At 45.8% G+C, this 25,018-nt stretch overlaps 1 protein-coding gene across 1 annotated transcript; it reads left to right on the forward strand.

Annotated features, from left to right (window-relative positions):
- Positions 1-1,251: 1,251 nt before the first annotated feature.
- On the forward strand, positions 1,252-1,650 carry LOC136470294 (uncharacterized). Its single transcript, XM_066468187.1, has one exon. The coding sequence runs from the start codon at positions 1,252-1,254 to the stop codon at positions 1,648-1,650; it is 399 nt and encodes a 132-aa protein (XP_066324284.1).
- The last annotated feature ends 23,368 nt before the right edge of the window (positions 1,651-25,018 follow it).

The raw sequence follows: 25,018 nt of genomic DNA on the forward strand, positions 1-25,018 counted from the left end.
CATAGCGCTTTCGACCGCCCACCAACATTGCCAAGTACTCTGGGGAGATGAACCCCGGTATATGGCTCAAAGATTTTTGGCTCGCCTACTGAGCCAAAGGGGTGGATGATGACCAGTTCATCATTCAATATCTCCCCATCCGCGTCAGGTAACTTGTTCGGGCATGGCTTAAATTCCTCCCACGCGACAACATCCGCGACTTGGTAGACCTCAAGAGGGTCTTCATCAAAAATTTCCAGGGGACGTATGTCCGCCCTGGTAACTCCTGGGACCTCAAGAGCTGCCAGCAGGAGCCTAGCGAGTCCCTACAGGATTACATCTATAGGTTCTCCCAATGATGCAACTCCCTCCCTGATGTTGTCGACATGGACATCATCAGCGCATTCCTCTTGGGACAACCTGTGAGTCCCTAATCCACAAGCTTAGCTGCCTGAAGCCCCATACCACCCGTGACCTGCTCGACATCGCCACAAACCATGCCTCCAGCGAGGTGGTGGTCGAAGCAGCCTTCAATGGAGGCCAGGACAAAGGAAAGACTAAGCATGAGGACCAAGACGAGGGCTCCTCCATGCAGAGGGGCAAAAAGAACAAAAAGGATCGGCGCCGATCAGCCAACACCACATTGGTCGCCGTAGCTGATCGCGTGGGCAAGCAGCCCCAGCAGGGCCTACCTGACCACTTCAACAAGCTCATGGATAGCCCGTGCACCAACCACGCCTTCCCCGTCAAACACCTCTACAAGGACTGTGAGGTCCTCAAACATTCCTGCGATAGGCCGATGGGCTGAAAGAGGGAGACGACAAAGAGGTGGCAGCCAAGAAAGGAGCTCCAACGAGCAAGGACGGGGATAGCTTCCCCAACCTCGAGGAATGCATCATGATATTCGAGGGATCTGATGCCATCTGCTCCAAGCACCAGCACAAGGTGCGCTACAGAGAGGCATGCGCCGCCGAGACAGTCGTCTCCTCCTTCCTTAGCTGGTCAGACTCTCCGATCACCTTCGATCGGAGGGACCATCCCTCCCACATCGCTAGACCAGGACACTACCTGCTCATCATCGACCCCATCGTCCATAAGAAGTGCCTCACCAAGGTGCTGATGGATGGAGGCAGCGGCCTCAACATCCTCTACGTCGACACCCTCAACGCCATGCGCATCCCCCGATCGGAACTCTGTCCAGCAGGCTCTCCCTTCCACGGTGTAATCCCAGGAGCGTAGGCATACCCGCTCGGGCAGATTAGCCTGCCCATCATGTTTGGCAATCGAGCCAACTTCCGCTCGGAGGTCCTCACCTTCGAAGTGGTGGACTTCCTAGGGTCCTACCATGCCATCTTGGGGCAGCCTTGCTACGCCAAATTCACAACGATCCTCAACTACACCTTCCTCAAGCTAAAGATGCTGGGTCTGAACGACATCATCACCATGGGTAGCACCTTCTTACACGCCTTCACATGCGACCACGAGCATTTTGAGCTTGCCACCGTGGTCATCAACTCGTCCGAGCTCTCACGGCTCAAGGAGTCGTCGACCCTAGCAGTCCTGGACTGCAACAAACCAACCTCCTCGATGACCTTCTGCCCACTAGAGGAAACCAAGGTGGTGGGAATCAACCCCACTGACCCTACCAAGATGGTGCGGATTGGGACCTAGCTCCCAGCCAAATAGGAATGCGAGCTCGTTGACTTTCGACGCGCCAATCACGATGTCTTCGCATGGAAGCCTTCTAACATGTCGGGCATACCGCGGGAGGTCACCGAGCACACACTGTGCCTCGTCCTAGGCTTGAAGCACACCAAACAATGACTACATCACTTCAACAACGAGAGGCGCAGGGCCATAGGCGAAGAGATCGCCAATCTCCTGGCAGCCGGATTCATCAGAGAGGTATTCCACTCTGACTATCTTGCTAATCCTGTTCTTGTTAAAAAGAAGACCGAGAAATGGAGAATGTGCGTTGATTATACTGGCCTCAACAAAGCATGTCCAAAGGATCACTTTCTTTTGCCATGCATAGACCAGATAGTCGACTCCACCTCAGGATGTGAGATCCTCTCCTTTCTGGATGCCTACTCAGGCTATCACCAGATTGCGATGAAAGAGTCTGATCAACTCGCAACCTCGTTCATCACCCCATATGGTTTATACTATTACATAACCATGCCTCTCAGTCTAAAGAACGCTGGCACCACCTACCAAAGGTGCATGCAGCAATGCTTCATCGACCAAATCGACCTGCTCGATCAGCCTGATCAAGCCGAGCGGCCGAAACCAACAATCGTCGTCTATGTTGATGACATAGTGGTCAAAATGGCTCAAGCTTGTGACCTGATCACAAACTTGGCCGCAACGTTCACGAACCTCTGAAGGTTCAACATCAGATTGAATCCCGAGAAATGTGTTTTTGGGGTTCCAAAGGGTAAGCTGCTTGGATACATTGTGTCCGAGCGCGACATCGAGGCCAACCCCAAAAAGATCATGGCCATCTCCAACATGGGCCCCATACGCAACATCAAGGGCTTACAAAGGCTCACCGGCTGTCTAGCTGCCCTGAGCTGATTCATCTCCTGGCTCAATGAATGGGGGATGCCACTCTATAAGCTCCTCAAAAAGACAGACGCCTTTGTCTAGATTGAGGAAGATCAGCAGGCTCTAGAGAGCCTTAGCATCACTGACGTCGGCCCCAATCCTCATTGCTCCTGAATAGGGAGAACCCCTCCTCTACCTCGCAGCAAGCAACCATGTGGTGAACGCTGCCCTAGTCATCGAAAGGGATGAGCCGGGACACCACCTTAAGGTCCAATGACCCATATACTTCATCAGGGAGGTACTCACCGACCCCAAGGTCTGGTACCCCCTGGTGTAGAAACTCCTATACACCATGCTGATGGCGACCCAAAAGCTCCTGCACTACTTCACCGACCAAGATGTCGCGGTTGTCACTTCATACCCGCTCGGGGACATCGTCCACAACCGCGACGCCGTGGGACGGATCTCCAAGTGGGCACTCAAACTCATGGGCCATAACATTAGGTATATCCCCCGTACCACTATTAAATCTTAGGCTCTCGTAGATTTTGTCGCTAAATGGATGGAGGTGCAGCTACCAACCCTGGATGTCACCCACGAGTACTGGACAATGTACTTTGACATGACCGTAATGGCGCTTGGCTTAGGGGCTAGAGTGGTTCTGATCTCCTTGGATGGGAGTAGGCTCTGCTATGGCATCCACCTCCATTTTTTGGCCTCAAATAATGCCACGGAATACGAGGCCCTCATCAACGGGCTGTGCATCACCATCGAGCTCGGCGCTATGTGACTCTATGTTTGTGGCAACTCGGAGTTGGTCGTTGACCAAGTCATGAAGAAGTCCTCCTACAAAAACACCCTAATGGCAGCATACTGCTAGGAGTGGTGCAAGCTCGTGGAGAAATTCTAGGGGATCGAGATGCATCGCGTTCTCCGAAAGGACAACGATGCCGCTGATTTTCTCGCAAAATTGGCCGCTAGGTGGGACCCATCTCCGAGCGGGATCTTCATCAACGATCTCCACGAGCCATCTGCTCACGTCCTAGAAGGTCCGATCCAGACACACCCCGATACCAAGCTAGCGCCCGGGGCTCCGACCTCGACACCAAGCCAGCGCTCGGAGGCTCCGACCCTAGTGCCTCCATGGCGATGTCGCCCACCGACGTCGCCGTGTTGGCACTCGATCAAACCGACTGGTGAGTGCCGCTACTCACCTACCTCCTTGAGGAGGTTCTCCCACCCAAAAGGACTGAAGCCCGATAGATCGCTTGATGCGCCAAGACCTTCATCGCGCTCGATGATGAACTCTATAAATGGAGTCCATCGGGGGTGCTCATGAAGTGCATCCCTACCAACTATGGGAAATAGCTTCACCTCGAGGTCCATGCCAGGATCTGCAGACATCACGTGGCCCCAAGGTCACTGGTCAAAAAAGCCTTTTGCCAAGGTTTTTACTAGCCCACCACACTATGAGATGTAGAGGAGGTCGTCCGTAGGTGTGAGGATGCCAATTCTACGCTCGGCAAACTCATTTGATGGCACAGGAGCTTCAAACCATCCCCATCACCTGGCCGTTCGCGGTCTAGGGCCTCGACATGGTAGGAACCCTCAAAAAGGGCCCGAGCGGCTTCACTCACCTGCTTGTAGCGGTCGACAAGTTCACCATGTGGATAGAGGCCGAGCGCCTCACCAACATCTGCTCGGAGGAGGCGGTCAAATTCTTCCTCAACATCATCTACCGGTTCGGTGTTTCTAACTGTATCATCACTGACCACAATACTAACTTCACTAGGAATAAGTTCCTGGGCCTCAGTGATGGATATGACATTAGGATCGATTGGGCCTCAGTCAGACATCCACGTACTAACGGTCAGGTCGAGCGTGCCAATGGCATGGTCCTCCAAGGACTTAAGCCACGCATCTTTGATCGACTCAACAAGTACACCGAGCGATGGGTTGTAGAGGTTCCAGTGATCCTTTGGAGCCTGAGAATGACCCCAAACTGATCCACAGGGTTCACACCCTTATTCCTGGCCTACGGAGCTGAAGCAGTGCTACCCTCCGACCTTGACCACGATGCCCCAAGAGTGAAGGCTTTCGACTACGACTGAGCCACAGAGGCTCAGCAAGGTGTAGTCGACCTCCTCGAGGAGGCCTGAGAGATGACCGTCATCCACTCCGGTCGCTACCAGCAAACTCTCCGTAGGTACCATAAAAGGAAGATCAGGGGAAGGATCCTCGAAGTTGGTGATCTTGTACTCCAGAGGACCCAATCAACGAAGGAGAAACACAAACTCTCTCCACCATGGGAAGGTCCCTATACGGTGACTGAGGTGATCCAATCGGGCACCTACCGACTAAAGGATGACAACGGCAATGTTCTCACCAACACTTGGAACATGGAACAACTACGTCATTTTTCCCATAAATTTGGTCTTACCGCTGTATTCAACACTTCCTCCTGTAAAAGCACCCCAGCCTAAACACTTTCAGCCTGGGTCGCTCAGGGGCTCCATGAGGGTACAATACTAAATACTACCTCTTTGTTTTACTGTAATATGGTAAAAACTTTTTGCCTAAACAAAAGGGAATTCCATTCCTTTGATTACCCTATGTGACTTTGTTGTTACTCCTGACCGAGCGCACCCCGCCATGACCTACGGTTACGAGTAGCTGAGCCTCGCGGGCCACGCCCAGGTTCTTAAAGTTGCAGCCTATGGAATGAATGGACAGGTGCAAAAAAGAAAGGATAAAAACAAAGCTATGCTAGGATAAAAAACAAGGAACGGATAGTGATTCCATCACAAAGCAGAATTGATGTATTCATTGATACAAAAACTATTCACACAGGGGCTCCCCCACGAACTTAACGATTACATTTGCTGACTACTTCTACTCTAAATGCTACTGTGGCCGCTCGGCGGCATCGGCTGATGCCAAAGGTAAGGCCGTGGCACATGCCTCCGGACATAACCACCATAGCAAGGGCCTCGCCCGGTTCCGCTCCCTCAACTTCGGCGAGCGCAATAGGTACCTCAAGGGCGTCGCACCCATACATGCTCAGCAGAAGAGCATGGAGCTCCTGACCTTCTCATGTAGTCGAGGTAGCTCTTGGGCAGTGGCACTGCCCGCCGAGGTATGGCCGCCATGGCTGGAGGATGTCTCATCGAACTTTATGAACTGGCCAACCTGAGCAGCTGCAGGGGCGAAACCTCCCACCAGTGCAGTCCCAAGCATCTTCCTCTCCGATAAAGCTCACCCAGAGAAGACTCGCCAGAAGAAGTCCACATGTGGCTCCATCCTGATGAAAGCCTCATAGACGGTGATGAAGCCAATGACATGCAGTACCCTCCAGTGCGCCACCTCCTTCGGCGAAAGCAGCCCCTTCTCGGTGAAGGCAGCCAACACCACCTCATCTACACTAGATGACCTCAAGCTTGACATTGCCCTCCGAAATCATGAACGGGTCTATGAGTTCTCCTTTCCCTCTCCCTTCCCCTATTTAAAGAAGAAGCGGAGCAGTTGAGGAATGGTGAAAGGATTAAAAGCGAGAAACCTTCTCCCTTCCCCCATTCAATGCGGATGGGAAACGACGGGATGCGCCCTTACTGATGGGACACACCCTGCCCAATGGAATAGCGCCTAGTCAGACAGGACGTGCCTTGGGTATGGCCCACCACTACTGCATGCCAGGCGCAAGAAACAAAGTGCCACCACACGCAGGCAGCCCTTCGCCTTCCTAGGTAGGACTTGGAAAGGCCCAACTATGGGATCTCTACCCAAGAGAGACCATCAGGCTTCCTGAGTCGATCGAACGACTCAGGCAAAACATTGAGAACAGGTAAGGAGTAGAGGGATGCCCCATGTGGGCCATGCCAACTTTGTCACGAACGATGAACATGGATCCCGGTCGGTCATTTCTAATTGGAGCTCCTCAAACCCCATCACTTAAGTCATCAAGGTAACATTACCAACCCCCACTATTTCTTTATATAATCATTCATTCATCTATACACGCATTCATTCATTCCATACATCTGAGGTATTGCATATGTAGTTAAATGCATCACAACACTCTGTGTTGCGTCATGAAGTGGCAGTTGCCTCACTCAAACATGAGCAATGACCGACCAGGGTTCGAAGGCCGGCCCATGAAGGGCTCGAGGCCACCTCGCATTAAATAGAGCCTGGAGAGAAAACATAGATGAGCCCCGAGCTACCCTCGCCTAGTTTGACCCGAAGCAGATAGGGTCATCTCAACCTTCTCGTTCGATCCTAACCTCCCGCCAAACCCACAGAATCTCCATCGAGGAGAGGCCATCGGGCCACCCGGGTAGGTCTTCGGAATGACCCAGACATCTACCAGGTTGCAGGTTAAGGAGCAGTGGAGTGCCACATGAGGGCTATGCTGACCCCATCACGAACGACGAACCCGGACTTCACTCAGACATGCCCGTTAGCGAGCTCACCGAGCGCGTCACTCGAGCCATCAAGGCAAGCGACGTTAGCTCAGCCCCTCCACTTATGAGAAACCGTGGATGGGGTAACGCACAAAACTCAAACGACCCCTACCAAAGCCCAATGGGGCTCAGGGGCTCAAGACGCCCAACACCTCGGCTACGCCCAACGCCAGGATCCACGAACTCCATCTCGCCCAATCCCTAAAATGGCCTCCACTACGCCCAATGCCAGGATCCGCGACTCCATCTCGCTCGATCCCTAAAACGGCCTCGGCTACGCCCGATGCCAGGATCCACGACTCCATCTCGCCTGGTCCCTAAAACTGCCTCAGCTGCGCCCATTGCCAGGATCCACAAACTCTGTCTCGCTCAGTCCCTAAAACCACCTCGGCTACACCCGACGCCCGGATCTATGACTCCATCTCACCTGATCCCTAAAACTGCCTCGGCTGCGCCCACCGCTAGGATCCACGAACTCCATCTCGCTCGATCCCTAAAATGCCTCGGCACGTCGGACTCCAGAATCCGCGAACTTCATCTCGCCCAATCCTTAAAACAAAACTACCTTGGCTACGCTCGATGGTAGTATCCCCAACTTCGTCTCGCCTGATCCTTAAACTGCCTCGGCTACGCCTGATTCTAGGATCAGCGACTCTATCTCGCCCAATCCCAAAAACTGCCTCGGCTACGCCCGACGCTAGGATCCGTAACTCTGTCTCGCCCGATCCCTAAAATCACCTCGGCTGCGCCCACCGCCCGGATCCACAAACTCCATCTCGCCCGATCCCTAAACTGCCTCGGCATGTCCGACACCAGGATCCGCGAACTCCGTCTCGCCCAATCCCTAAAACTAAACTACCTTAGCTGCGCCTAATGCTAGGATCTATGACTCCATCTCGCCCAATCCCTAAAACTAAACTGCCTCGGCTACGCCCGATGCTAGTATCCACGACTTCATCTCGCCCGATCCTTAAACTGCCTCAGCTACGCCCGACGCTAGGATCCATGACTCCGTCTCGCTCGATCCCAAAAACTACCTCGGCTATGCCCAATGCTAGGATCCTCGAACTCTGTCTCGCCCGATCCCTAAACATCCTTGGCTACGCCCAACGCCAGGATCCGCGACTTCGTCTTGCCCGATGCCTAAAATTGCCTTGGCACGTACGATGCCAGGATCCGCGACTCCATCTCGCCCGATCCCTAAAACTGCTCGCTGACAAACCCCCTAGGTGATTCTACCTGAATCGCTCGGGGGCTCAAGGCCTACACCCACGGGTGCACTCGCGTGCACCCGCTAACGAAAGAAAACTTCCCCCACTAGCAACATGAAAAAACTCCCCAGATGATTCTACCCGAATGGCCCGGGGGCTCGGGGACTACACCCACGGGTGCGCTCACGTGCACCCACCGTCAAGACAAAACTCCCCCAAATGATTCTACCCGAATCGCCCAGGGGCTCGGGGGCTCCTATCGGGTTTGTAAACCCAGGGCCCCTCATGGACCGGCTTCACTAGTAAAAGCTCGGCCCAGCAGATGATGTTGCGAATGACGCGCAAACTCCTAGACTGGCCCAAACACCAAAACGACAGGCCAGAAGGGCGATCCAATCTCCGACTGGAAGGCCACGCTAAAGAGGAACAACGCTCACTTCCGACTTCAGCCCGCCTCTCCAATCGGAAGGCCTAGCCAAGGAGGAATAATGCTCGCTTCTGACTCTGGCCCGCCTCTCCGACTGGAAGGCTTGGCCAAACACTACTTTCCAAACTCCGACCCGCGTCTCCGACCGGGGACGCACCGAACCCTTGCTTATAGCTCTTCTTCGACTGGCGCAGTCGGAGCCAACTAGGACCAACCGACCGAGGATGCCCGCTCAGTGAGGACCAGGAAATAGACGGAGCAAGTAAGGCAGGGCACTCAAGTCAACCGCAAAACCAAGAACCGTACCCTATACACCTATAGGACAGTACCGACAGGACATGTCAGAAGGGTGCCCTACAACCTTCTAGGCTTGTTAGAACCCAAGCAGTGTTGTGGGTGCCAATATTTGCCCTACAGTGTTGTGGGCACCCGCAAAACTCCCATACCAGATGAGTGTGGCAAAAACCCCTTGCATGCCTCTGGGCATCAACAGTATGGCAGGCACCGATGTCTGCTACACCAAAAGAAGACGACACAACCTCCCACATGCATCTGACATTAACAGTGTTATGGGCACCTACAATTATCTTATACCCGACGGCGTGGGCAACAAGACTTAGCATACGTACTCTCTCTCTCTCTCACTTGTAAGGCCATCCCCTTCATCTATAAAAGGGGATGCGCTCTCTCCCAATAGATAGACACCTTAGTTCACTTACATTGATTCACCCTCTATAGCTTTAGACACTCTAAAGCTACACAGAGCACATGCTCGAACACTTAGCACATAGCGGAGCTCCCATCACTCTCAGCCCTTTGGACCAGAGTCCGACCAGACCTCTTGTACCCCCCATCTTTCTCCCTTCCATTTGTAACCCCATAGCAAACTTTGATCACCTGGGCTCAGGAATAAAGTCACTGATCGACTCAAACTGGACGTAGGGCATGTTGCCTGAACCAGTATAAACCCTGTGTCATTGAGTGCTAGGCCACCTCTGATCACAACGTACAACAAAACTATAAATATTTACGTGTTGGTCACTTTCTGCACCGACACAACATCTTTCAAGCCCCTAACCAAGTCATGCTTAACCAATCTATTTAATTGTTTCATTCCAATATGACCAAGCCTTCTATGCCAAAACTAACCCATACTAGATTTAGTGAACAAGCATGTTGACAATTGAACTTCACTAGCATTGAAATCCACCAAGTATAGATTCTCATATCTAAAGCCTTTGAAGATCAAATTAGAGCCATCTACAATTATGATTTCTACATCATCTACCCCAAATATGTATTTGAATCCAAGATCACACAATTGAGCCACAAATAGCAAATTGAAGTTCAAGCTCTCTACTAGCAACACATTGAAAATGCTCATGTCATTGGATATTGCAAGTGGCCAAGATGGGGGTGAATAGGACTTTTTCTAAAATTTAATCAACTTATGAAAATAGTTAGAATGCGGAACCTCCGGGTTTGAGCACAGAGGTTCTAGGGCGTGGAGGTTCCAGGACTGAGCGTGGAACCTCTGGGGATCAGAGTATGAAATCGATCTACTATGGAATTTAACGAATGAAAAATAGATTGAATGTAATACTAGCCTTCCTAGGGAGTATGTTGAGCTATCCAAATAGTCGATTGCACCTAGAAGATGAGGAATTCATAGATCAGATGCAAACCCCAAAAATCAATCCAAATCACAAGTAATAGCAACAACAACAGCAATCACAGTGAACATAAGGATTTATCCTGTGGTTCAACTCGCCATAAAGGCTTGCCTACGTCCACATTGTTAGGGTTAGCCACAAAGGCTATGGAGTCTCTTTCAACTCGCTCCTCTTCTCCAACCTATCACCAAGGCAATAGGTTCAAGGGTTCCACTAAGTCACAAAGGGTAATACAAACTTCACGGTGCTCAACCACAGCGGATTGGGAGCTACCGGGCGACCACTAGCCATCTAGGAGTCAAGCTCCAAGAGTAACAAACACACCAAGCAGCTAGGGCTTCACCAAGAATCTTCTTGAGTTTTCTCACACTCTCTAAGTCAAATCCCTCAAGGAATCACAAATATTTGTTTTTACACCAAAATTTGGAAGAAGAATTGTAGGGACTCGAAAGCTCCCAAGATCATGTCATCAAGGAATCGATTGCATGAAGGCTGGTATCAGCTGATTCGAATGCAACACTGGAATCAGCCTTCTTCAGATAGCGCCAGCAATAACAACAAAAGCTACTATCGGTGCTGGGAAAAAACATGATGGACTCTACAAAATGGGAAAGATTAGGGTCCAAGTTATCTTAAATTAGGAATGTTTTCTCTTAGGCCAAAAATTGTGATGAGTCATGCTTAAGTAGGATTCATGCGTAGGTTCTAGGTATAAATATTGGACCCCGGCTATTGTAAAGGATACACAATCAATCGAATACAAGTTACTTACTTTTTTCGGCTCCGGCCACCCCTTAGGAGTAGGAGTAGAATAGATCTCGTTGAGTACTTCAGCGAGTAGGGCAGCATCGGTCCAGCCGAGCTCTGGCTTGTCTGTAAGTACCATCATGGCTTATACTTCTGTTCATACGGCTGCATCGATCTGGTCGACCTCCACTGCTCGAACTAGATTAAGGTCAAGTTATCGGCTCTTTCTAAGGGTGATGTCCTTCGGATAGATTCATTAAGTTACCGATATTGCTTATTGCTTTCACTATTTATTTAATTACAACAATATCACTTTGCTCGATTGGGATTGATCTAGATCGGCCTTATATCCTATTTAACCCATCATTTATTAATCTAAATTGATCTAATCTACACTTTAAACGATGAGTTATGTTTTATTGGTTGTTTTTTGTCAATATTGATTGTGCATAGTGTGCGGTTAAGGAATATCTGGTCTTGAATAGATCTATTGGCTAACGAGAACCGTTCTATGACCTCTTATCACGGCCTGTGTGATTCTGCCTCACACCCCACTGTTAGCACCGTAGAGTGGGGATCATTATTTGGTAGATCTGTTCCTGATAGGGCATGACTTTAATTGTGCGCTATGCCTGAATCGGCTGTTTTAGCCGATATCGAGTGTTTTCACATATGCAGTTCATGTCACGAGACCATTGAAGTAAAGATAGGTTGAAAGATGTGTTAGGCCCATGATCTTATTATTGTATTACGGCCTGCATGATTCTGCCTCATGCCCCACTGATATTAGTAATAAGTTAGGGTCGTCGAATTTATCGCTGTTTCTACGGCCTACATGATTTTGCCTCATGCCCCACTGGTCATAATGATAGATGAGATGTACTATGTTCATTAGATTTATCTCTATTAAATGGGATTCGGTTATTTGCAGTCATTGGCTTAGCATAAACTGATTATTGTTGACATCCTATTGCCATTGACCAGTATTTGTCTAAATAACGATATTCATCCTGAATTATAACCGATTTTCCTTTCATGAGTTTTAACTGATTTATTCTTATGAGTATGCTAGAATCGGCTATTTAGTCGATCTCCTTCCACATTGGCTCTCAGAGCCACACATTCGGGACTGTCTGGCAACACCGGCATGTTCCACCTTAAATTACTGATTAGCTTTATCTCCTTGTCAATTGCAGGGTCAAATTGACTCGCACATCTCAGGAGGAGTGCGCAGGATCGATAATCCCTACGTTGAAGCTAGGCGGATCTCCAGCTCCATTGAGCAGACCCTTCTGGCTTGCTCATGTGCCCTGGCACAGGATGAAATTTTGTGCTGACACATGTTTTGGCACGCTCGGTGGACCCCACAATCGTCATGGTGGTTTACAACAACAACGACATCCTTATGGTACCTTATGAAGACCTACTTGATGGAGATAAAGATGTCGTCAACAAAGCTATAGAAGAATTTCAGAACAAGTGCTTGTTGTCCTACACCAAAACACGTGATAACACAGTTGTTCAGAAATATCCACTACCTAGAGTTCTGTTGGATGGGCAGACATGCAGATGAGACTGAAGACAAACATTTCTTCATGGAAGCTATAAACAAGTCTGTTCATGATGCCATATCGAACCATAATAAAGTTTTCATGAACACATTCCATAACACCATGAAAGAGGTGTTTCATGGGTTTTCAGTTGATCAGATTGGACCAGAATATTACAACATTCCACATTCATTGACTCAAGGGACTAATCAAACCGGTACCAGCTGTCAAGAAGCAGCACTAGCTGGTAATGATGATGTCCAGACAGTTTAGAGTTCATCTGAACAAGCTCAGGGTGTTACTACAAATTAGATTCAGTATAATCCTAGATCGTAAGTGCAGCATGTGCAACAGCCGGCGGGGCAAGGTCAGAACCATGTGATTAATTTTGGCACATTAGGCCACATACCGTCGTCGGCTCAAAAAATAGCACCATCAATTCAAAGGATCCATAGAGATATAGATCCTAATGTCTATAACCAGATACTTCAAGCAGCAAATTAGCAAAGGACCCACCAGATAGAGATTCCATAGGGTATCATTATGGCACAGATTATAACACCCTTCACATGATTCTAAATCCAGGGTATCAAGGCACACGAGATTTCAATCCATAGATGGGTCAGCAGGTGTAGAGAAATCCAAATTCACATGCTGATGAGTTGTTACTAAAGGTGATCAAGATGATGAAGAATTAGTTTGGTCTAAAGCCAAAAGGACTGACCTTCTTGTACAAACGCCCATATGTCAGTTGGTATCTTACACAGTTGGGCGAAGCATCCGTTGAAGAGGCCCATTGAGTTCGTTGCTTCTCCTTGTCCCTGTCAGGGCCAGCCTTCACTTGGTTTTCATCACTGCCAGTCAACTCCATTGCCAATTGGGCTGACCTAGAAAAGAAATTTCATACATATTTTTATACTAGGACTGGAGAAAAGAAGATTACCGATTTGACAACTATAAGGCAGAAAACTAATGAATTAGGCACTGAGTTTCTTCAGAGGTTCCGAGAGACTAGGAATTTGTGCTTCTCATTAAATTTGGCTAATGATCAACTGGCCGCTTTGGCCGTTCAAGGGATGCTGCCAACATGGAAAGAAAAACTGTTGGGACAAGAATTTGACAACTTGCGTTAATTGGCTCAACGAGTGGCATCGCTCAATAGCCAATTCCAGAGTATGCGTAGAGATACCTGATTCTAGAAGAGTACCACAATGACCGAAGCTTATAATCTATATTCAATCAATGACGGCTATGAAGATGAAGAAGAAGAGGTTGCCATATCTGAATGGAAGTGGGGCAAAAAGATAGTAATGGTGCCAAATCCTTGGAGAAGAGGAGTTGAGGAGAGCTATGACTTTGACGTCACAAAATAAGACAAGCTCTTCAATTTCTTGCTTGAGAAGGGACAAATCAAGTTGCCCGATAATCATGTTATGTTGCCTCCTGATCAGTTGAAGAATAAGAAGTTCTACAAGTTCCATAACGCTACTTCTCATTCCACTAATGAATGTAGAATTTTACGGTAGCATATACAAAGGGCTATTCAGCAAGGAGGACTCAAATTTGATACGCCATGGAAAATGAAAGTTGATGATGATCCTTTCCTAGGAGATCAAAACATGGTCGATGCTAGGCTGCTCAAAGGAAAGACTAAGGTCCTGACATCAACCAAATCAAGAGAAGCTAGAACAGTCGATCCTGAGATGCAAATATTGGCTAACGAATACAAAGAAATTAGAAGACATCGCGACAAGCAAAAGAGCCGATATGAGCAGGGAGAACCATCAAAAGATGAGGCGACAAAGCCGTGGGTTACATTTTGAATTCTATTGAATAAATAGCAATGATAGAAGGAAAATGATTATCAATGTTGGTTAGAAGAGCAAGAATACCAGTGTCAACAGGAAAAAGAGAGGTATGAAAGGAAGCAAGCTAAATTACATTGGAATTGTCCTTTCTTCAGACATTGCTGGAACGAAAGTTTGAAGTTGCCTACCAGGAATAACTATCCAGAGTGCAGCGATCAATATTGGGAGTTTAGGCAATCTCAAGCCAACTGCCGATCTATCCATGCTCAAGATGCATATCATCATAATAACATGGATCGGCGATTAAAAAATGGAAGTGTTCATAATCAGCTTGGAAAAAGAGTTGTTGATCAAAACTAGGCTGATTATGAAGAAGAAAGTAAGGAGAGAGAATATGTTTGGCCAGAAGGCCAATGGTGTCTAGGAGGTTTGACAAGAAGCCAGAAGAGAAGGGTGCAATGCCTAAGGAATAGAGAGTTGGAACAGGCTCAGGCATCCAGTAAACCTCAAGTATGGCATGCTAAGCAAACAGCCGATAGAAGGCAACCATCGGCTGATATTCAAATGGCTTTTCTGTTGCCATCAGAGTTTAGAGCTCCGGTAGATCAAGAAGTTTATTTGGATTTTGATGAATCAGAGTATGAGGAGATAGTTGCCAAGTTGACGGTTATACAACAAGCAATATTTGATAAACCAGTCAAGCATCGGCACTTAAAAACTTTATATGTGAAAGGTTTTGTTGATGGGAACCCGATGAACAAGATGTTGGTGGATGGATGTGCTTCTGTTAATCTCATGCCTTACACCACTTTTCATAAGCTTGGCAAGGGACCAGGAGATCTGATTGAGACTGACATGATGCTTAAGGACTTTGGGGGTAATGCGTCTAAGACCTGGGGGGCAATGAACTTCAAACTAACAATCGGGAGTAAGACTCTGCTCACCACATTCTTCATCATCGATGGAAAAGGGTCGTACAGTTTGCTCCTTGGTCGTGATTGGATTCATGTGAACTATTGTGTACCATCGACCATGCATCAGTGTTTGATTCAATGGCATGGAGATGATGTCAGTCTATGAGTATCGCAATAGCTGATCCAGTCTTTTGGGAGCTAGCAGACTTCGAATGCTTTTCTAGCAAGTTATGGGAAGGAGGCTTCATTAAAATCAGCAATGAAAGCCAACAGCTGTTCCAAGCAATTGGCTCTGAGAGTTTGTTTTAGTAAACAGTCACGGCTTCACGTCGGCCATTGGATTAAGGAAGAATAAGCATTGGTCCTGGAGATAGGCTTAGGCCGACGTATGTGAACGTTAAGTCGAATCATAAGTGCAATCCAAAGTTAGTTGATTTATTAAAGGAATTTAAAGACTGTTTTGCTTGGAAATACTATGAGATGCTTGGTCTAGACCGATCAATTGTTGAGCATCGGTTGCCAATCAAACCTGGATATCGGCCGTTTAAGCAAGCTCCAAGGAGATTCAACCCGAACGTGCTTGATGATATAAAAAAGGAGACTGAAAGGTTACTGGAAGCAAAGTTTATCCGACCATGCCGATATGTAGAGTGGATATCGAATGTTGTCCCTATGTATAAGAAGAATGGAAAATTAAGAGTTTGCATTGATTTTAGGGATCTGAACAAAGCCACACCCATGGATGGTTATCCGATGCCGATAGCTGATATGTTAGTAGATGCAGCAGCTGGACACAAGATTATTAGCTTCATGGACGACAATGTAGGATATAACCAAATTTTCATGGCTGAGGAAGACATAGCAAAGACCGCTTTCATGTTCCCCGACGCAATCGGTTTATTTGAGTGGGTTGTGATGACATTTGGTCTGAAGAATGCCGATGCAACTTATCAAAGGGCGATGAATTATATTTTTCATAAGTTGATCGGTAGGATTGTTGAAATCTACATCGATGATGTGATGATAAAATCCAAAGGGTACAAAGAGCATCTAGCTAATTTGTGGGAGACTCTAGAATGCACAAGAAAACATGGTCTAAAGATGAATCCTAATAAGTGTGCTTTTGGAGTGTCAGCGGGACAATTCTTGGGTTTCATGATCCACGAGAGAGGAATCAAAGTTGGTCAAAAAAACAAAAAAAAACAATTGATGAGGCAGTTCCCTCGACTACTAAAACAGAGTTACAATATCTATTTGGTAAGATTAATTTCATCAAAAGATTAATTTCAAATTTGTCGAAAAGAATTCTGCCGTTTTCTCCCGTGTTGAAGTTGAAAATGATCAAGAATTCAAGTGGGGTGACATACAACAAAAGGCGTTTGAAGAGATAAAAGAATATATGAAATGTCTACCTATGCTGGTCCCTCCTCAGCAAGGTAAGCCTTTTAAGTTGTACATATCGGTTGATGATAAGACAATTGGATCGGCCTTGATGCAAGAGTTTAAAGGAAAAGAGCGAGTTGTTTTCTATTTGCATAGAAGACTCCTAGATCCAGAGACAAGATATTCTCTCACCGAAAAGTTATGCTTGTGCTTATATTTCTCTTGCACTAAGTTGCGACACTACTTACTATCGGCCGAATGTACGATTGTTTCCAAGGTTGATGTGATTAAGCACATGTTATCAATGCCAATACTGAATGGGAGAGTGGGAAAGTGGATTCTCGTGCTATCGGAGTTTGACTTGAGGTACGAATTGACTAAAGCAGTCAAAGGGCAAGTGATGACTAATTTCGTCACCCAACATCATAAACCAAGCATTGATTATGTTGTGCCAGTACCTTGGATGTTATTCTTTGATGGATCATCATGCAAGCAAGGTGGAGGCATTGGTATTGTTATTATTTTGCCTCAGGGGGCAAGTTTTGAGTTTGCTTTTTTGACTGAACCAATGATTACCAACAACCAAGCAGAATATGAAGCTATTCTTAAGGGACTTCAACTTCTTCATGAAGTAAAGGCCGAAGCAATTGAAGTAATTAGAGATTCATAGTTAATTATTAATCAGTTGATCGACCTATATGAGTGCAAAGAAGATACTCTGAGGGGATATTATGATGAATGTCAAAGGTTGCTAAAAGGGTTTTCTCATGTCTCTTTTCAACATATTCCGAGGGCACAAAATCAAGAGGCTAATCGTCTAGCTCAAAGCGCTTCAGGTTATCGAGTGTTTTAAGAAGTCTTGAGTAGTGAAACCTCGAGTAATGATTGGAGAATTGAAATGGCCGACTACCTTAGTAATCCAACATGGAAAGTTACTAGAAAGCTATGGTATAAATCGACTAAGTATGTTTTACTAGATGATCAGCTATACTATAAAATAATCGATGGGGTGTTGCTCAAATGCTTAAATCAAGAAGAAGCCATGGTGTTGATGGGCGAGGTGCATGAAGGGATATGTGGAGCTCATCAATCGGCTTATACCATACCATATGATGAAATGGATTATTTGTAGAACTGGATATTTCTAGCTAACAATATTACAAGGGATGCCAGGTCTGTCAACATTTTGGTAATGTCCAAAAATTGCCTGCATTGGCCATGAATCCAATAATCAAGCCATGGCTGTTTCGAGGTTGAGGAATTGATTTAATTGGCCAGATTTTTCTGTCCTCAAGCAAAGGATATAAGTTCATATTGGTAGCAACAGATTACTTCACTAAATGGGTTGAGGCAATTCCTTTGAAGATGATAACCTCAAAGAACATGGTTTATTTTGTCAAGGAGCACATTGTGCATCATTTTGGGATTCCTCAAACTATAACTACCGATCAAGGGACAATGTTCACATCAGAAGAGTTTAGAGATTTTACTGCTAGTATAGGAATCAAGCTACTAAATTCTTCTCCTTACTATGCTTAGGCTAATGGCCAAGCAGAGGCATCCAATCAGATTATGATTAAGCTGATTAAGAAAAAGATTGAGTAACAGCCAAGGAAGTGGCATTCAACGCTTAATGAGGCACTACAGGCATATAGGATGGCCTATCATGGATCAATTAAAACATCGCCTTATGAACTTGTGTATGGCCATAATGTAGTTCTTCCTTGGGAAGTTCAGTCTGGATCAAGGCGTGTTACATTGCAAAATAATTTGTCAACCGAATCTTATGATAGATGACTTAGAGGATTTGAGTTGCTTATGGCTACGTGCTCTTAAAAATATCGAAGTCAATAAACTGAGGGTTGCAAAATATTACAATAAAAACATCAAGATTAAGCAATTTTTTGAAGGAGACTTGGTCTAGAAAGTGAAGTTGCCGATTGGGTCAAATGACAGTAAGTTCGGCAAATGGTCACCTAATTGGGAAGGACCTTATCGGATCAAACGTTGTGCGCCCAGTAATGCTTATATTTTGGAAACACTAAGAGGAGAGGAGGAATTTGGCATAGCAATCAATGGGAAATATCTAAAGAGATATTACCCTAGCATTTGGATTAATACTTGACAACTGATTTGTTCGGTCGTCGGCTCTAATAGCCGATACCGGAAAGGTATTGCCTCTGGTGCAAAAATAAACCTGAAGGGATAAAAGCTGGTACGATGTGTATCACCTATAGGAGCAAAGCAAACACGGACAAAGCGATGCATATAATATGAAGTACGAAGCAAAGGAAAATCACTCAAGACGGAGAAATTGTTTGATAAATATCACCTATTACAAACTATGGGCCAGAAAACACTTTGGTTACTATATCATCGGCCTGGGAAATAAAGGCTATGGAGTTGGCGGTGCTGAAGAAATCCTCAACTAGGCGCTCATGATCCCCAGGGTGCGCCATGGCTGGAAAACCGTGGGGCAGAAACCGAAGTTCGTGGCCAGAACGAGCTTGCGTAGCAACCAACACCATGGAGGCACCATGATGAACGCCATGCAAAGCGACCTCCTAGACACGGTTTATGATGTCGTGCAGGCAAACCACCGGGACGGCGCCTCTGGCTTTGACGAATCCAGCCACGTAATCCGCAGCCAATAGGAGGCTTTCCAGTTGAGCAGAAAAATTTAAAAGATTCAAAGGGGAGATGATCAGAATCTTGAAGATGAGATTGAGAGGAAGCAAAAGTCATGATAGATATCTCACTCACAATTCTAGCCTCAGCCTTGGCCAACCTATCCTCCACCAAATTGGCCTCGGAAGGCGATCGGCATCGGACCATGGCTAGAGCCGATTCTATGAGGGAGACTTAGTCGGCAAGATTCTAGCCATGCCTGTCGATGGAGGTGAGCAGGTTGTCATTGTCAATCCGCCTCCTTAGATAGCAGGGAAGCTGGTGGCGAGCTATTGATAAAGAGAACCTTGAAGGCCGAACAGAGTTGGCCCTATGCCCCGAAGCAGCAAGAGCATCACGAGTTGCACCCTCCTGGTGTTGAAGGCGCTGGTGTGATGACGTAGATCCATTGAGGGCCTCCACAATAGACCTCTTCTATTCTCCATGATCTCAAACCTATGGGAAAGTAGAAACCACACTAAAACGCAAAAGGTTTGAGACAAAGCATGATGTTTTTCGATCCACAGCCGTGGCCCATACATATAGCCCGGGAAGGTGAGAAGATAGATTTCACCGGGGGTGTGAAAATGAAGTCAGATACGGAAATGGATTGACACTCTAGAAATTCAGGGGACAAATAACAAAGAGATAACAGATTCAGACTTATTGCTTCCCATAATTACAAAATATCTTGGGATGGATACGATAGATTTACATTGACCAGCGATCAACCAACCAAGGCTTCTTTGGATTGAAGGGAGTCCGAATCCCCACAGGGCTAAAGGTCATCATAAACTAAGTCACATTGGCCCATTGATAAAATTATGCTAGAAAAGGGAAAAAACCACCTACCTAATAGATGCCCAGCTGATTTCTCAGTGACTGGGAAACTACGAAAAAGAAGCCTGTGGCTTTCCCGATGGGCATTTGATGGAGCAAACAAGGGATAGTTGTCCACACATTTTAGCCCTTAAAAACACTAGAACAACTCTGCGAGCATGGAGAGAAGACTCAGGTGATATCACAAGAATTCTTCTAATTGCAGTAGCTGATCCTGATGCTCGACAAGGCGCTAAGATGTGCGACACAATCACCCTATGCACAAGAATTCTTCTAACCACTCTAGATCTTCATGGCAAAAAAGATAGATCGTGGAGGGTCCGGCGGAGTTAGACGCATTCGAGGAAGCAAATGGAAGAGAAACATAGCTGAATTGTTGAGTCGCTCTCATCAGAGTCGGATAGACATTTTATAGTCGGCCTGGAAAGATGAATCCAAGCGCCCATGAAGCAATGATGCTCTCATAAAAGTTTTGAAGCATGGGCTCATGAGCTGACATAGACAGTGACAAACAGTAGACCCTAGATCAAGATTCTCTACTTATGACTGCGGACCTATCGGGGGTATAGATGTGATAATTTTGGAATAAAATTACTTTTATCCCAAAATTGGGGGGCATGTGTTTACACCAAAATTTGGAAGAAGAATTGTAGGGACTCGAAAGCTCCCAAGATCATGTCATCAAGGAATCGATTGCATGAAGGCCGGTATCAGCTGATTCGAATGCAACACTAAAATCGGCTTTCTTCAGATAGCGCCAGCAGATAACGACAAAAGCTACGATCGGCGTCGGGAAAAACATGTTGGACTCTACAAAAGGGAAAGATTAGGGTCCAAGTTATCTTAAATTATGAATGTTTTGTCTTAGGCCAAAAATTATGATGAGTCATGCTTAAGTAGGATTCATGCATAGGTTCCGGGTATAAATAATGGACCTCGGCTATTGTAAAGGACACACAATCAATCAAATACAAGTTACTTACTTTTTTTGGCTCCAGACACCCGTTAGGAGTAGGGAGTAGAGTAGATCTCGGTGAGTTCTTTAGCGAGCAGGGCTGCATCGGTCTGGCTGACCTCCGACTTGTCTGTAAGTATCGTCATGGCTTATACTTCTGTTCGTATGGCTACATCGATCCGGTCGACCTCCACTGTGACTCTAGTATAAGCTAGTTATCGACTCTTGTTTAGTTCAAGTATGGCTGCATCGATCCGGTCGACCTCCACTGCTCAAACTAGATTAAAGTTAAGTTATCAGCTCTATCTAAGGGTGGCATCCTTTGGATAGATTCATTAAGTTACCAATATTTCTTATTGCTTTCATTATTTATTTAATTACAACAATATCATTTTGCCCTATTGGGATTGATCTAGATCGGCCTTATATCCTGTTTAACCCATCGTTTATTAATCTAAATTGATCTAATCTGCACTTTAAACGATGAGTTATGTTTTATCAGCTGTTTTATGTCAATTTTGATCGTGCATAGTGTGCGGTTAAGGCATGTCTGGTCTTGAATAGATCTATTGGTTGACGAGAACCATTCCATGGCCTGTTATCATGGCCTATGTGATTCTGCCTCACACTCCACTGTTACACCGTGGAGTGGGGATCATTATTTGGTAGATCTATTCCTGATAGGACATGACTTTAATTATGCGCTATGCCTGAATTGACTATTTTAACCAATATCGAGTGTTTTCACATATGCAGTTCACGTCACGAGACCGTTGAAGTAAAGATAGGTTGAAAGATGTGTTAGCCCTATGATCTTATTATTGTATTACGACATGCATGATTTTACCTCATGCCCCACTTATATTAGTAATAAGTTAGAGTCATCGAATTTATCGCTGTTTCTACGGCCTGCATGATTCTACGTCATGCCCCACTGGTCATAATGATAGATGAGATCTAATATGTTCATTAGATTTATCACTATTAAATGGTTAAATGATGATAAGCTGTTTCTTTTATATAAAAAGGGATTCTGTTACTTGTAGTCATTGGCTTAGCATAAACTGATTATTGTTGACTTCCTATTTCCATTGACCAGTATTTGTCTAAATAACAATATTCATTCTAAATTATAACCGATTTTCCTTCCACGAGTTATAACTGATTTATTCTTATGAGTATGCTGGAATCGGCTATTTAGTCGATCTCCTTCCACATCGGCTCTTAGAGCCACACATTCGGGACTGTCTGGCAAGACCATCATGTTCCACCTTAAATTACTGATTATCTTTCTCTCCTTGTCAATTGCAGGGTCAAATTGACTAGCACATCTCGGGTGGAGTGCGTAGGATTGATAATCCCTACGTTGAAGCTAGGCGGATCTCTAGCTCCATCGAGCGGACCCTTCCGGCTTGCTCGTGTGACCCGACACGGGACGAAATTTCATGCCGACAATTTAAGTAAGGGAGTTGGTAGCACCAAGCTTGGGAGAGAGAGAGAGAGCTTCTGATCGTCAGGAATGAAGGAATGGAGAAGATGACCATTGGGGTCGAAGGGGTATGGTATAAATACCACCCACATCACCCACAAAATGATCAGGTCTATCAGATCTCGGAGTCTCCACGTCAGGACGTGGAGGTTCTGCGCCAGAGCGCGAAGGTTCCACGTAGGCCAGAGCAGATAGGAATTCAGCTTGGCTGGCTTTTTGTTGCTGGGATTATTTGAGATATAGATGGAGTTTTGAGCACTTGGTTCCACCCAACACACCATTAGTACCCCCCTTGATAGTACGGTTTGTCCTATGACTCAGTTTCAAAATATAAAATGAATTAATCTAGCTCTTGGAGCCGTTGCAAGCCATCCATTCGAGTTGGGGGTCTCCTCCTTTGTTTCTTTTCATCCATGATTAAAGATATGCTGTCAAACACTTGTTAAAGTCATTAGTCCTTTAATTATGTGATCAACATCACCAAAACCCACTTAGAGCTTGATTGCACTACAATCTCTCTCTTTTTGGTAAATGTTGACAACACAATTAAAGCTTACATTTAATTGAAAGATTGAGCTTTTGATAGCATGAATACAAGGGCTCCCCCTTAATATATGCAAGATTTGTTTGGAATTGTAAAAATGTCCCTTCAAGACATACTTTGCATATATTAAGAGCAAGTGTGAAAGATACATTGTATTCATGCCATCGTGGGGTGCAAAAAAGTGTGTCAAATAATAATCTGTGATGCGTATGACAGTTTATGCACAAAAGAAAATATCCTAGGTCTATAGACAGTGGAGCCTTCGGGCCGCAGAGCATCTAGGCCTAGGTGCAGAGCCTCCGTGTTCTGCACACTCAGAATATTTTAACAGAACAGAAAGCATCACATATATATAAACAAACACCATAGAGAAATGGAATGCTAGTAACATATGAATATAAAGAAGTTCTACCATAGTTCTAGCATTCCATTACACATAAAGTTCACATATCCATGTCCATGACCACCAATCACCACACAAAGGTGATACAAAGTAATATTATAGACTACTAATATGAAAAAAGTTTGAAAATGACATCGACTCTCACAACTCACAACTAAACGTCTCAACGCTACACTACCACGATGACACTATGACGAAAGATGATGGCGACACAAAAGAAACATCTCAATCTTGCCTCTCTCCCCCTTTGTCAACAGGTGCCAAAAAGGGAAAGAACAAGAGAGGTAAGGCACAGTCGTCTCACTACTCCCTGCTCTAGTCACAACCAATGTCACTGTCATCATCATCTGTTGGGTCGGTTTGCTGCCTGCTGGCTAAAATAGTCCTCTCACTGGACTCCTCATCACTGTCACTCACAACAACCATGTCAGCTCTGTGTGTAGTAGTTGTGTGCCTCTGTGGCCTGGACTGTCCTCTCTCATGTCTGAGGATGTTCATCCTCTCACCAAGCGTCTCCTGATCATGAGGATACTCCATCTCTTCATCATCCTCACTACTATCCTCATAGGGTGAAAACACTAGACGAGGGATCTCTCTGACCTCAAGTCCTAGCTACCTCTTCATGTCATTTATGTCCTTTCTTCCCTCGTAGACAACATCCACAACATACTGACACATGCAAAATATGTTCCTGAGTAACTCCTTGAGCTTGCTCCCCCTGGTCCTATGATGGGAGGAAGAAGGCCTGTTGCTGCTAGCTCTATGAGTGTGTCTACCCTTTGCTGCAACTAACATGCCTGCTGCCCCAACAAGTGATACCAATCGGAGTTGCAAATATACAGCATCCTTAGCACCGTTAGTAATTTGACATTCACAAAAACTAGAAACCCCATGAGATCAACATTATATGAAAGGGTCTAGTTTTTACATGGTAATCACAAGTCTAGTTACTCTTCCTATGTATGCTAGTTTTCATTTCATCAATCATTTTCTACAATCTAGCATACATCACACAAGCATCAAAAGGGAATTTAAAAACTTGTGCAATGCAAGCAAACATATGTAATGCACATACAAATGCAACATACAAGTTTATGAGCTTGCTCCCCCTACTTGTATGCTTCAAATTTTAATTGATCCCCTTACAATGTCACATTTCATTTGTTTGCTCCCCCTATCTTACTATCTTTGTGAATTCTCTCCCCCTTTGTCAACAATTAACATAAAAGGTGAGCTCAAATTTTAGATAGGTTGGGGTAAAACCATGTGAAGTGAGGATCATTTTCCCAATTTGGTTCAATCTAGATTACTTGCAAAAGATATTTAACTCGGTTTGATCCAAGGGCAAGCTTCTTCACTCCTCCAAATAAGGGTTATCATGCACCATGTTGAGTTAAATACTTATAGCTCATTCTCTAGAT

Source organism: Miscanthus floridulus, chromosome 8 (genome assembly GCF_019320115.1).
Source record: "Miscanthus floridulus cultivar M001 chromosome 8, ASM1932011v1, whole genome shotgun sequence".
Taxonomy (NCBI): Eukaryota; Viridiplantae; Streptophyta; class Magnoliopsida; order Poales; family Poaceae; genus Miscanthus; species Miscanthus floridulus.